General features: G+C 36.7%; 1 protein-coding gene across 1 annotated transcript; it reads left to right on the forward strand.

Moving 5' to 3' along the window:
- The first annotated feature begins 694 nt into the window (after positions 1-694).
- trim35-39 (tripartite motif containing 35-39) lies at positions 695-10,122 on the forward strand. The gene is made up of 6 exons (XM_058764396.1): positions 695-1,592; positions 1,749-1,832; positions 3,183-3,413; positions 3,500-3,522; positions 3,601-3,719; positions 9,502-10,122. The coding sequence occupies exons 1-6, from the start codon at positions 1,194-1,196 to the stop codon at positions 9,972-9,974; spliced, it is 1,329 nt and encodes a 442-aa protein (XP_058620379.1). The 5' UTR covers positions 695-1,193; the 3' UTR covers positions 9,975-10,122.
- The last annotated feature ends 2,440 nt before the right edge of the window (positions 10,123-12,562 follow it).

Raw genomic sequence — 12,562 nt, forward strand, 5'->3', positions numbered from 1 at the left:
GCAAAGACATTAAAAAAATAAATTAAAAAAATAAAACAACAAAATCAAGAGCCAGATCACGCAAACTGTTAAGATCAGCGTCAGGTAAAATAATGAATTAAAAATATGTATGTGTGTGTGTGTGGCTGTACATACACGCATGTAGTTAATTTTTGGTGTTTGGCTTAGTGTTATGTTAGAATCATTATTATACTCATACCTTTTTGTTGTTTTAATATTTTGAATTGTTTTTGGCTTTATTTTAAATTTTCCTTTAAATGTTTAGTTTTGAAATGTCGTTGTATGCATTTATCATTTTTAATTACTTTATTTTCATAAATGTGTTTATAGTATTTATAGAGTTTTAACTTTTAGTTTTAGTTCATTTTTCTTATTTGTAAGTCGCTTTGGATAAAAGCGTCTACTAAATGACTTCAAGTAAAGTAAAATTATTCACGTTCATTTCTGCACTCAATTACATAATGTTTTAATTACATATGTCCCTTTTATGAAAATTAAACACGGGTTTACTACAAATAAATAACTAAAGTAACCACACATTAACATGGTTTTGCTATACTAGCCATTTAGCTTCACCATGGTATTTGTGCGATTATACTAAAATGGTAATCAATCCGAATGAGGATAAGCAATGCACGCATACAGAGCGCGTGACCTCTGAAACGCCCAGCTGCCCAAAATAGACCCTCCCACCTCTGTAAGAAACACGGAGATGTTATGCTGCGTTCACGCCTTATCGTTATTACCGTAATTTCGAGATGACAACACGTGACGTCCTCGGACTCGGAGTTATGTTTTTTTACGGCAACACTATCAACGCCTAAACAGAGCCTGCGGTCAGTGCGGTGGTCAGGTGGTACAGCGGTCACGAGGCACAAGTCGTAGCTCTCAGAAAACTCCTGGTTCACAAATTCTAAATACGAGTTCTACGAGGACGTGAACGCTTTTTACAAGTTGGAATCTCGTAATTGCGGGAATTCTAATATGGCATGAAGTTATGGCATTTTAGTCCCGTCTGAATTGGTAGCCTACATGAAAATCGCAGACGTCAGGTGATCAGAATCGAAACTCAAACTTAGTTTGGAAAACAAGTCCCGAAGACGGCAGCATCTGTGTTTGTGTGATTTTCGTGGTAATATTTGAAACCACTCAGAAAGTGAAATTTAGTTTGCTGAAGCGCTCAAATCGTGAAAATGGATTCATTCTCTGTAAACGAAATTTCTTGTCCGATTTGCTGTGAAATCTTCAAGGCTCCTGTTCTTCTGTCGTGTAGTCACAGTTTCTGTGAGGAGTGTCTTCAACACTTCTGGAGGACCAAGAACACTAGGGAGTGTCCTATCTGCAGGAGAAGGTCCTCAAGAGATGATCCTCCATGCAATCTTGTGTTAAAAAACTTGTGTGAGTCGTTCCTGAAGGAGAGGAGAAATAAGAGGCGTTTATCAGGGTCTGAGGAGGCCTGCAGTTTACACAGTGAGAAATTCAAGCTCTTCTGTCTGGAGGACAAACAGCCTGTGTGTTTAGTGTGCAGAGATTCACAAAAACATGTCAATCACACATTCAGACCCATCAATGAAGTAGTTTCATCTCGTAAGGTAGGATAAATGTGTCTTCTTTCAAAAACAATAAATAGTCAAACACGGATATCATCACATTCATGCACTCTGCATTTCTCTCCAACCTTATATTAGGCTACATATACAAACATATCACTGTATTCTCTTGATATATTTTATTTTGTGTAATTCTAGGAGGAGCTGAAGTCCTTACAAGATAAACTTAAATGCAGAGAAAAATTTAAAGAAGATTGTGTGAAAACACTTCAGCACATTCAGGTGAGGATGCACATCAAAAGTCAAAGACATTTTCATTACAGGTGTAGGATATCTCTACACAATTATTATTTGTAATATTTAATCTAACCGATTCCATTCAACTCCTGATTTGGTGTATTTTTGTAAATGACAATCTGCTTTTGGTTCATTAACCCCTTGGTCATGATGAACTTTCCATTTTAAATTTATACTTCAGGACAATTTATAATACTACAGTAAAGAATGGCATCGGCTATTTGCACTAAGTGCAAATAGCAATTAGATGCTATTTACACTGTGCAAATAGCATATTTTTTTAGCGATAGATACTATTTACAATGTGTAAATAGCGATGGATGCTATTTACACCAAGTGAAAATAGCAGTATTTTTTTAAAGATATGCTATTTACACTGTGCAAATAGCATATTTTTTTAGGGATAGATACCATTTACAATGTGTAAATAGCGATGGATGCTATTTACACTGTTAAAATAGCAAGATTTTCTGCTATTTATACTACTTATTGCAAATAGTGGTAATTATCTGCACCTCAGTATTGTAGTACATTATAAAACAGTACGCAATAATAACGTATTGAGTGTAAATTATAGTTTTTATTCAAATTATTAACTGGATGCCACCTTATTGGGACAATAAATCCCTCCCTACAACTACCCTAACTCTACCCAATACTCTTATTTTCAACTTTTTGATTATTTCCTTCATTTTTACTTAAAATAAATGCCTTTCTGATGCAATATGAGATTTGAAAAGAGAGAAAAAAAGTTCGGCAAAAGGCGGGCTCGAACTCGGGTCGATCGCGTCAAAAAGCATACGTTTTATCATTTACGTCACTGAAATTGATGTTGAGTTAGCGTCTTTTTTTCAATCACTCAATCACAGCTTAGTGGGCGGAGTTAGTGTAAATAGCCTTTGCCAACAAGACGGGCTATTTGCACTTAAGTGTATTCTTTATCGGAGTGTCTATTTACACTAAGTGTGAACAGAATGTAAAACATGAAAATATTATTAATATATATATATAAATACAATGTACTTTAAAGCTAAACTTTTAATTTGACATTATTACAAAGTGCACTTTCTAAAAGTGTATTTAAGTGTGTTTATAGAAACAGTCATGAAAGTGAGCTCTCTTTAAATACACTAAATACAAGTGGCCTTTTAGTTCATTAACATTATTTTATCTGCGTACAATTTTAAAAATATATTTGTAGATTTGTATTATATTACAGGTGCACATTCAGTAATTAAGCACACTTATTTTTATTAGCACAATTGCATGTATGTGATGTAATAAAGTTAATTTGTGTTCATTCAGATGATCAAATGAAATGTGATTTGATTTCAGTCTCAAGCGGAGCACACAGAGCATCAGATTAAACTGGAGTTTGAGAAGCTTCATCAGCTTCTCAGAGATGAAGAACAAATTGCAATCACTGCGTTGAGGGAGGAACAGGAGCAGAAGAATCAGATGATGCAGGAGAAGTTTGCAGAGATCAACGAGCACATCTCAGCTCTTTCACACACAATCAGAGACTTGGAGAAGATGTTGAATGCCAACGAAGTCTTGTTTCTAAAGGTCTCAGTTCAAATTATCGATTCATTCATTGATCACCGATTCAGTTATTGATTATTTGAGGAGGTAATTGTCTGTTTATTTTCCAGAACTTTCCAGACGCGATGAAAAGGTGAGTGATGTGTTCGTGTCTGTGGTTCTGAACATGTCACAAACCCAATGCAGTTCTGACTCCCGATTGTTCTTCCAGAGTCCAGAGCGTACAGTCGGATCCACAGCTGGCTTCTGGAGCTTTGATTAATGTGGCACATTACTTGGGCAACCTGCCGTTCAGAGCCTGGAAGAAGATGCAAGATGTTGTCCAAAACAGTGAGTCTTTAGAAAAGTGATTCTGAGCCTTTTTGAAGGCCATTGTCCAATATACGTAAGTTTAAAATGCCCTCCTATGTGGGCTACGATACTGTTCAAAAGTTTGCGAGTGGTAAAATTTTTTTATGTTTTTGAACAAAAAAAAAAAAACTTAGCATGTGTTGATGTGCAGCCTAGAGTTTTCTTAAGCCGCTCCCGCTGAGTTTCTGACCATTACCGCCCGCTCCCGCAACGTGTGTGTCCCGCTCCCGCAAACATTCTATATTGTATATAATTTTCGCGCTATTAATATGCGGGGTATTGAAATCACATTTGATGTATAATTGTCCATGAAGGCTGGAAGTGAAAATCTTATATTCATGTGTGCAGAATTATTAGGCACGTTTTCTTTTACAGATAAAATAAGCTAAAAAAGAGATTTAACTGAAAAGTCAAAAATTATGAAATCCCCAATGAGAAATATTCAAAACTAATGCAATACAGAAATTGTAAAGTTAAGACATGACCATTGGTCAGTGAAATGCTCACTGGGTCAGCGGGGGCACACAAAAACAGGTGGAGAAGAAAAGACACACGGTAACTGCAAAATAATTAAGAATTAATGTGAAGAATTAGGTGTAAACCATCAAACCTTTATTCTCCAGCGCCACCATTTTCCAGAACTGCAACCTTGCTGGAGTCTCTAGACTTACAGTGTGTCAAGTTCTCAGAGACATTGCTTGGGTAAAACATCCTAAAACATGACCCTCACTTAATAAGAATACCATGCTGAAGTGTTGTGAAATACATGAAGACTAATTTTTGTAGGCTTTATAGACAGATAAGTTGAGAGTGACTCTTGAAGGACCAGCACCACATCCTCTTGTACCACTGTTTGAAGAATTTATCTTCCAGAATAGCAGTAAGTTTTAGGAGCTCATTTTTAGTCAATCTCTGCAAGACAGACTTTTCAGGATAGGAGATGGACTAAAAATGAACTCCCAGAACTTACTGTGACATGGAGCTAAGGAGAAAATGTAGAACTTGAAAAATAAGAAAAACAGCTTAGTGAAAAGCGTGTACAGTTTAAAAGCAAATAGAAAGTCCTATTTTTTTTTTTTTTTTTTTTTTTTTTTTGCAGATTTGCACATGTACAAGGTCTAAAATGTTCATGACATATTTTACAAAAATATTGAAATTTTGAGCAGGTGCATGTTTGAGCACCTGCATTCCTCTCGATCAAAGATGAAAAAATGGGATTTACAAAATAATTTTGACTTGCGTTATTTATTAATGAGTAACGTCTCTATTGAGAGAATGTGCACATTTGTAATGTTAACAGGTTTTACAGTGTTATTACAACATTTAACCACTTTTTATTAATTTAAAAATTGCGAAATTCTTTCAAATTTAAATGTTGTACAAGAACTACAGCAAAAACCAGTTTGATGCATATTTTATCAATATTTTAGAAATTGTATTTGAATATTATCAGTATTAAATTAAATGGATTTCATTAAATTCCTTTGAACACGACTGCTCAAAACGGTCTAAATTTATGAAACCTACACATTCAAAACATTATTACTCTGAAATTTTTAATGTAAATGTTAAGTGCAAGTAAAATGTTTAGTACTGTAAGGTCTTTCATGACACTACATATGCTGGCGTGTGAATTTGATAGGTGCTTGATATAAAATAAATGGTGCTTAAAAAAGTCCTTGAAAGTCCTTGAATCTGGTGTTCATGAAAGAGTGGGAACCCTGTTTTTATTTTTTTTTTTTTTACAGACACAAGGAGTGGCAATATATTAGAATTAAAATAATTAAATCTCATAATTGCAAACATTTCTAAAGATAAATGCATTTCAGGGTTCACACATTTTATAACCAAATGAATTTACATGATATTTCCAGTCTTTTGTGACACTGTGATAAAGTTGTTGTTTTTTTCTCTCTATATCTCTGTTTTATCACGTGATAGAAAGTCTAAGGCCTTCTCAAGCCGTACGGCTGATCCATCTAATCTGCGGCCTGTAATGCGTCAATCTAAGATTGCTGTAGAGACAAAATGTAATTCCATCAAGTTAGCATTTTTAAACATTCGCTCACTAAAAAATAAATCATTTCTGATCAATGATTTTATAACCACAAACAACCTGGATTTTATGTTTCTAAATGAAACATGGCTTGAAGACAGCTGCAGTGCAACAGTCCTCAATGAAACAGCCCCTCCTAACTTTAACTTTACAAGTGTCTGCAGGACTGTTAGGAGAGGTGGAGGTGTAGCTGCTCTATTTAAAGATGTTTATCAATGCAAGCAAGTGTCATTTGGTCAGTATTTGTCCTTTGAATATCTAGGTATTGTGCTGAAAGGTGCTCCACGCATTCTGTTTATCATTATTTACAGGCCTCCAAAATACTCTCCAGCCTTTGTTGAAGAGTTCACAGAACTGTTATCAATGATTTTGTCAGAGTTTGACTGTTTTACTATTGCAGGGGATTTTAATATTCACATAGATAATGCAGAAATCAAAACTGCAAAAGAAATTATTACTGTTTTAAACACTTTTGATCTGATCCAGCATGTGCATGAACCCACACACAATCGTGGACACACTCTAGATTTACTCATCAGTAAAGGTCTAAACATTTCATCCATTGTTGTTAAGGATGTAGCACTATCTGATCACTTCTGTATTTTATTTGATATATTGATCTCTGTTACCACTGAATCTAGATTTGTCTCTGTCAGAAAGAGATGCATTAATGAGAAAACTAGTGCGCTATTTATGAAGGCTATATCTTTAACACCAAGCATTTCTGCAGACTCTGTTGATCTTCTCCTGGATTCTTTTAACTCAAAAGTTAAGAATGTTATTGATGATATTGCTCCGACAAGGGTCTGCAAGAAGAATGGCAGACAAAAATCACCATGGAGAAAATCAACAGCAGTTCAGAGTATGAAAAGACAATGCAGAAAAGCTGAGCGAATGTGGCGGAAGACAAAACTTGAAATTCACTATAGCATCTATAAAGACAGCCTTCATGCTTTCAATGTGGAACTAGCTACAGCTAGACAGACCTTCTTCTCAAACCTTATAAACAGTAACTTAAACAACTCTCGCACTCTTTTGCTACTGTGGAGAGACTTACAAACCCCGTCAGATTCCCAGTGAAATGCTCTCCGACAGTAAATGCAATGAGTTTGCTTCCTTCTTTTCTGAGAAGATCAATAATATCAGAAAGGAGATTGGCATATCCACTTTTGCAGAGGTCACACAGATTCGACCGCAATTTCAAAAAGAAGTGACTATGTCTGTTTTTGAAGAAATTGATTGCAAAATTTTGAAAGAAATAGTACAGCACCTTAAATCATCAACATGCTATCTTGACACACTTCCCACATCTTTTTTCAAAAGTGTGCTTGACTGTTTAGAAACAGATCTCTTAGAAGTGGTGAACGCTTCACTTCTTTCTGGGACTTTTCCAAACTCCTGAAAACTGCAGTTGTTAAGCCCTTCTGAAAAAGCGCAATCTTGATAACACAATGTTGAACAACTATAGACCAATATCAAATCTTCCTTTCATAGGTAAGATTATTGAAAAGGTAGTTTTTAATCAGCTGAACAACTACTTAAACTTAAATGGATACCTGGACAATTTTCAATCTGGTTTCCGAGCACATCATAGCACAGAGACAGCACTCATTAAGATAATAAATGATATTCGCTTCAATTCTGATTCAGGCAAAATATCAGTTCTGGTACTACTAGATCTTAGTGCTGCGTTTGATACGGTTGATCATAACATACTTCTAGAGAGACTGGAAAACTGGATCGGGCTTTCTGGGATGGTACTCAAATGGTTCAGGTCATACTTAGAAGGGAGAGGTTATTATGTGAGTATAGGAGAGCATAAGTCTAAGTGGACGTCCATGACATGCGGAGTCCCACAAGGCTCAATTCTTGCACCGCTCTTGTTTAGCCTGTATATGCTCCCACTAAGTCAAATAATGAGAAAGAACCAAATTGCCTATCACAGCTATGCTGATGATACCCAGATTTACCTAGCCTTATCTCCAAATGACTACAGCCCCATTGACTCCCTCTGCCAATGCATTGATGAAATAAACTGTTGGATGTCCCAGAACTTTCTTCAGTTAAATAAGGAGAAAACTGAAGTCATTGCATTTGGAAACAAAGATGAAGTTATCAAGGTGAATGCATACCTTGACTCTAGGGGTCAATCAACTAAAACCAAGTCAAAAATCTTGGGGTGTTTCTGGAGACAGACCTTAGTTTTAGTAGTCATGTCAAAGCAGTAACTAAATCAGCATACTATCATCTCAAAAACATTGCAAGAATTAGATGTTTTGTTTCCAGTCAAGACTTGGAGAAACTGGTTCATGCCTTTATCACCAGCAGGGTGGATTATTGTAATGGTCTCCTTCCAAAGAAGACTATTAGACAGCTGCAGCTCATCCAGAACGCTGCTGCCAGGATTCTGACTAGAACCAGAAAATTTGAGCATATTACACCAGTCCTCAGGTCCTTACACTGGCTTCCAGTTACATTTAGGATTGATTTTAAAGTACTTTTACTCATTTATAAATCTCTAAATGGCCTAGGACCTAAATACATTGGAGATATGCTCACTGAATATAAACCTAACAGACCACTCAGATCATTAGGATCGAGTCAGTTAGAAATACCAAGGGTTCACACAAAACAAGGGGAGTCTGCTTTTAGCTATTATGCCGCCCGCAGTTGGAACCAGCTTCCAGAAGAGATCAGATGTGCTAAAACATTAGCCACTTTTAAATCCAGACTCAAAACTCATCTGTTTAGCTGTGCATTTGTTGAATGAGCACTGTGCTACGTCCGAACTGATTGCACTATGTATAATCACTTTCTATTCTTAAATGTTTTAAATTTCTTTAAAATCAATTTTTAAATCACTTTGTTTTTATTGTTGTGATTTTTATTTTTAATTTCTTATTATTTTTAATGACTATTTCACTTCCTTTTATGTAAAGCACTTTGAATTACCATTGTGTATGAAATGTGCTATATAAATAAACTTGCCTTGCCTCTCTCTCTTTAATTCACAAATAATTTCTGCCTGATAAAATAGACATAACTACAAAAATTCCTATTCGTTATTGAAATTTCCATGACTTTCAACATCTGGAAATCACACTTATACAGTATGAATTATAATTGAGTATTATACAGTTTTCCAAGACCAGTGGAACAAATTAAGGGTGTCATTTTAAAAAGCTTTTTTGTCATTTTAAAGCTTGTTTTGTCTGATTTTAAATCATTTTAAGCCAATTTGTGTCCCCTTGGAAGTGTGTACTGAGGCCCCCTAGAGAGTATATTAAAATATACATATAATGTGAATGACAAATGAGTGAATATTTAATTTAAAGGGGTGATGACATAGATTCTTTTTTATAATTTTAATATGTTCCTTGATGTTTACTTATAATGTTGTTAAAGTTTTTTGCAGAAAAAATAAACAAATATATATGTGGGAAAAAGATTTTCAACCCTCATTCTGAACCTCAGCTGGGATCCTTCTGATATCTGTACAAAGATGCGAACAAGCTGTTTAAACCAAACGCGTCAAAGTGAATGTTCTTTCACTCCATTTGTCCTGACGACAGACACAAGCGTGTGGATTGTGTCAGAAAGCAAATGCGAAAAGCAGATCAGCCATTAAGCGATCACTTGAATATGTTGCTTTAATAATTGATCATTATATCAGAATAACAGCACCTGTTGATTGTGTCTCATCAGCTCCTGTAATTCTGGACCCGAACACGGCTCATCCAGATCTCCACTTGTCTGATGATTTGACCAGTCTTGTGTGCAGTGCTAACAGTCCAGCGCTTCCTGCTAATCCAGAGAGATTCGACGAGCATTGCTGTGTTCTGGGTTCAGAGGGGTTTAACTCAGGAACACACTGCTGGGATGTGGATGTCAAAGAGAGCTCCTCCTGGAGTCTTGGAATAACTATGGCATCAAACCAGAGGAAGGGATATGATTTCTTTGACAGTGGTGTGTGGAGCGTGCAGCACAGACTGTTTGAAGAGTCTGGTCTTCCTGTCGTGCAAAAGCTGGAGCGGGTGAGAGTTCAGCTGGACTATGACAGAGGAACGGTGTCCTTCTCTGATCCTGTAAGTAACACAAATCTATACACGTTCACAACCACCTTCACTGAGACAGTCTTTCCATTCTTTTATAGCTTTTCTCATCTGAGGATCTTATAGTTGAAGTGTTTGTAGAAGTTTTGTGTGGTGATTTGGTAGATTGGCTCCTCAAAGGAACTTAACTAGATAATTGTTTTCACTGCCTTTTTAGTAATGTGTGTTTATGTATATGTTGACATATAATTAAATAAATGTCACATTTCTATCACTTGTTGTGTTTATTGGGCAGACTTGTATACCACTGCAAAGCTGAGACTGACAAAACTGATGGCATTTCCTATAATATTTATAGGTGCGTCTCAATCCGCATTTGAAACAAAGAAGCAGTTTAATAATGATATTTCACTATGGAAGCTAAAGAGGATTCAGTAAAGTCTTGCATTGTCTTGCATGAAAATTTCAGGCTGATTGGGAGGGGTTCTGATAAACATTTGCTTCATAATTAATAAATTATAAAAATAAATTAAATTGGCTCTATGGGGTTTTATCTCATTTAAATCATATTTAGCAATATCACACCTAAAATCTAGAGCTGTCACCTTGTGTTGACATTGTGAAACTGCATGATTTGTAAATCATGCAAGGATTGAGGAACAATTTAACAACAGAGACCCAGCGCGTATGTGGCAAGACATTCAGCATATTACCAACTATAGGAGGGATCAGCAACCAACTGTAACAGTGCAACAGTGACGCCACCCTTGCGGAGGAGCTGAACCACTTCTTTGCACGCTTTGAAACAACTGGGGAGGACACTACAGCAATACCACCACTGGAGGCTACAGACCCCTTGCTGAACATACAGACACATGAGGTGAGACGAGTCTTCAGCTCGGTGAATGCGAGGAAAGCTGGGGGCCCAGATGGGATCCCGGGGAGAGTGATAAGAGACTGCACCCACCAACTCTCGCAGGTATTCACAGACATCTTTCATTTATCTCTGTCTGAAGCTACTACTTATCGATTACAGCTCGGCATTTAATACTATTGTCCCCAGTAGACTGGTCACAAACTGTTTGGCTTAGGTCTTAACAGCACCCTGTGTAGATGGATAAAGGACTTTCTATCAAACTGTCCACAGACAGCGAAACTTGGCACACGCATATCCACCAGCATGAACCTCAGCACAGGGGTGCCACAGGGTTATGTGCTGAGCCCTCTTCTTTATTCACTATACACAATTGACTGCATTGCCATCTACCCCACAAACACAATAATCAAATTTGCTGATGATACAACAGTTTTTGGTCTAATATCAAATAAAAATGAAACCCGATATAGACAGGAAGTGAACAGACTGACACACTGGTGCAAAGATGATAATCTTACACTGAACATGAAAAAGACCAAGGAACTCATAATTGACTTTAGGAGGTATCATGAGGACCACATTCCCTTAAAGGGATAGTTCACTCAAAAATGAAAATTCTGTCATTAATTACTTGCCCTCATGTCGTTCCAAACCTGTAAGAACTGTAAGACGTTCATCTTCAGAACACAAATTAAGATATTTTTGATGGAATCTGAGAGCTCTCTGACCCTCCATAGACAGCAAGGGTACTACCACGGTCAAGGCACAGAAACGTAGCAAGGACATTGGTAAAATAGTCACCGAACGGGACTTGAGAGAGAGTTGCTAGTGAGGGCACTGGCGCAGCCTCCGCCGTGTTGCCAGATCCAGCTATTATAAGTGTAGCGTAGCTAGAGGGAGTACTTTATACTATGAATTCCAAAACCTTAAGAAAAGGTATTAATGCTGACTATTCCACCCCTTTAAAGTAAAGGGAACAGAATACTTGATAGAAATCAGACACACGGGTTCGTTACCATGAAGGGCAAAGACCCTATTAAGAATATCACTATACAAAATCACAATAATCAGATAAAACACTTAAAAAGATCAGACAAAGATATAAATCAAATGAGCTAAACTACCAAAATCCCAAAACCAAAGAAATTACATCAAAACGCCGGTAATTCTGTGACTGGAGGGCAGGCCAGAGCACACAGCCCAACACATACGGCAATAAGACAATCAGGACAGCTACTGCTGCAACCCCCGGCTTTAGCGTGGAAAGTACAAAACAAAATAATAAAAACACCCACAGCAAAAAAGCAGCGCCGTCTTAATCCTGTTCTATGCAGGAAGCGATCACTCCAACACCCAAAAGATGGAGCGCTCCCAAATAAATTGTTTGTCCTGCTAAAAACAAACCATTAATTAACTTAATCAAATCAAGTATTCATTAAAAATGTAACTATACAGATATTGGTCACCGAGGCACAAGTCATACAGTTGCTCACAGCACAAATCTCAGCAGTTTTGTATGCCACATAAGCGTCTTTGTGAGGAGCATAAAACTAATAGGTTGCAGAATACTTATTATTAAAGAAAGCTATTACAGTAATAAGCATTGTTGCATGAATAATAAATAAATTTATCCACACCTAACATGTAGTAAAGTATCAACAAATTGTGATTAAAAAATCATGTCTGATTTATTAATGTCCATCCCCCCAAATCAGACAGCACAGAGAGTGTAATGAGTTGCATTTTAGGTGTTGTTTTAGGTGTTACCAAACATCTCCCCATGCGATGGCATGGTACCATGACGGATTTATTGTGAAGATCGGCCTCATTCAGGACG

Source organism: Onychostoma macrolepis, chromosome 23 (genome assembly GCF_012432095.1).
Source record: "Onychostoma macrolepis isolate SWU-2019 chromosome 23, ASM1243209v1, whole genome shotgun sequence".
NCBI classification, from domain to species: Eukaryota; Metazoa; Chordata; class Actinopteri; order Cypriniformes; family Cyprinidae; genus Onychostoma; species Onychostoma macrolepis.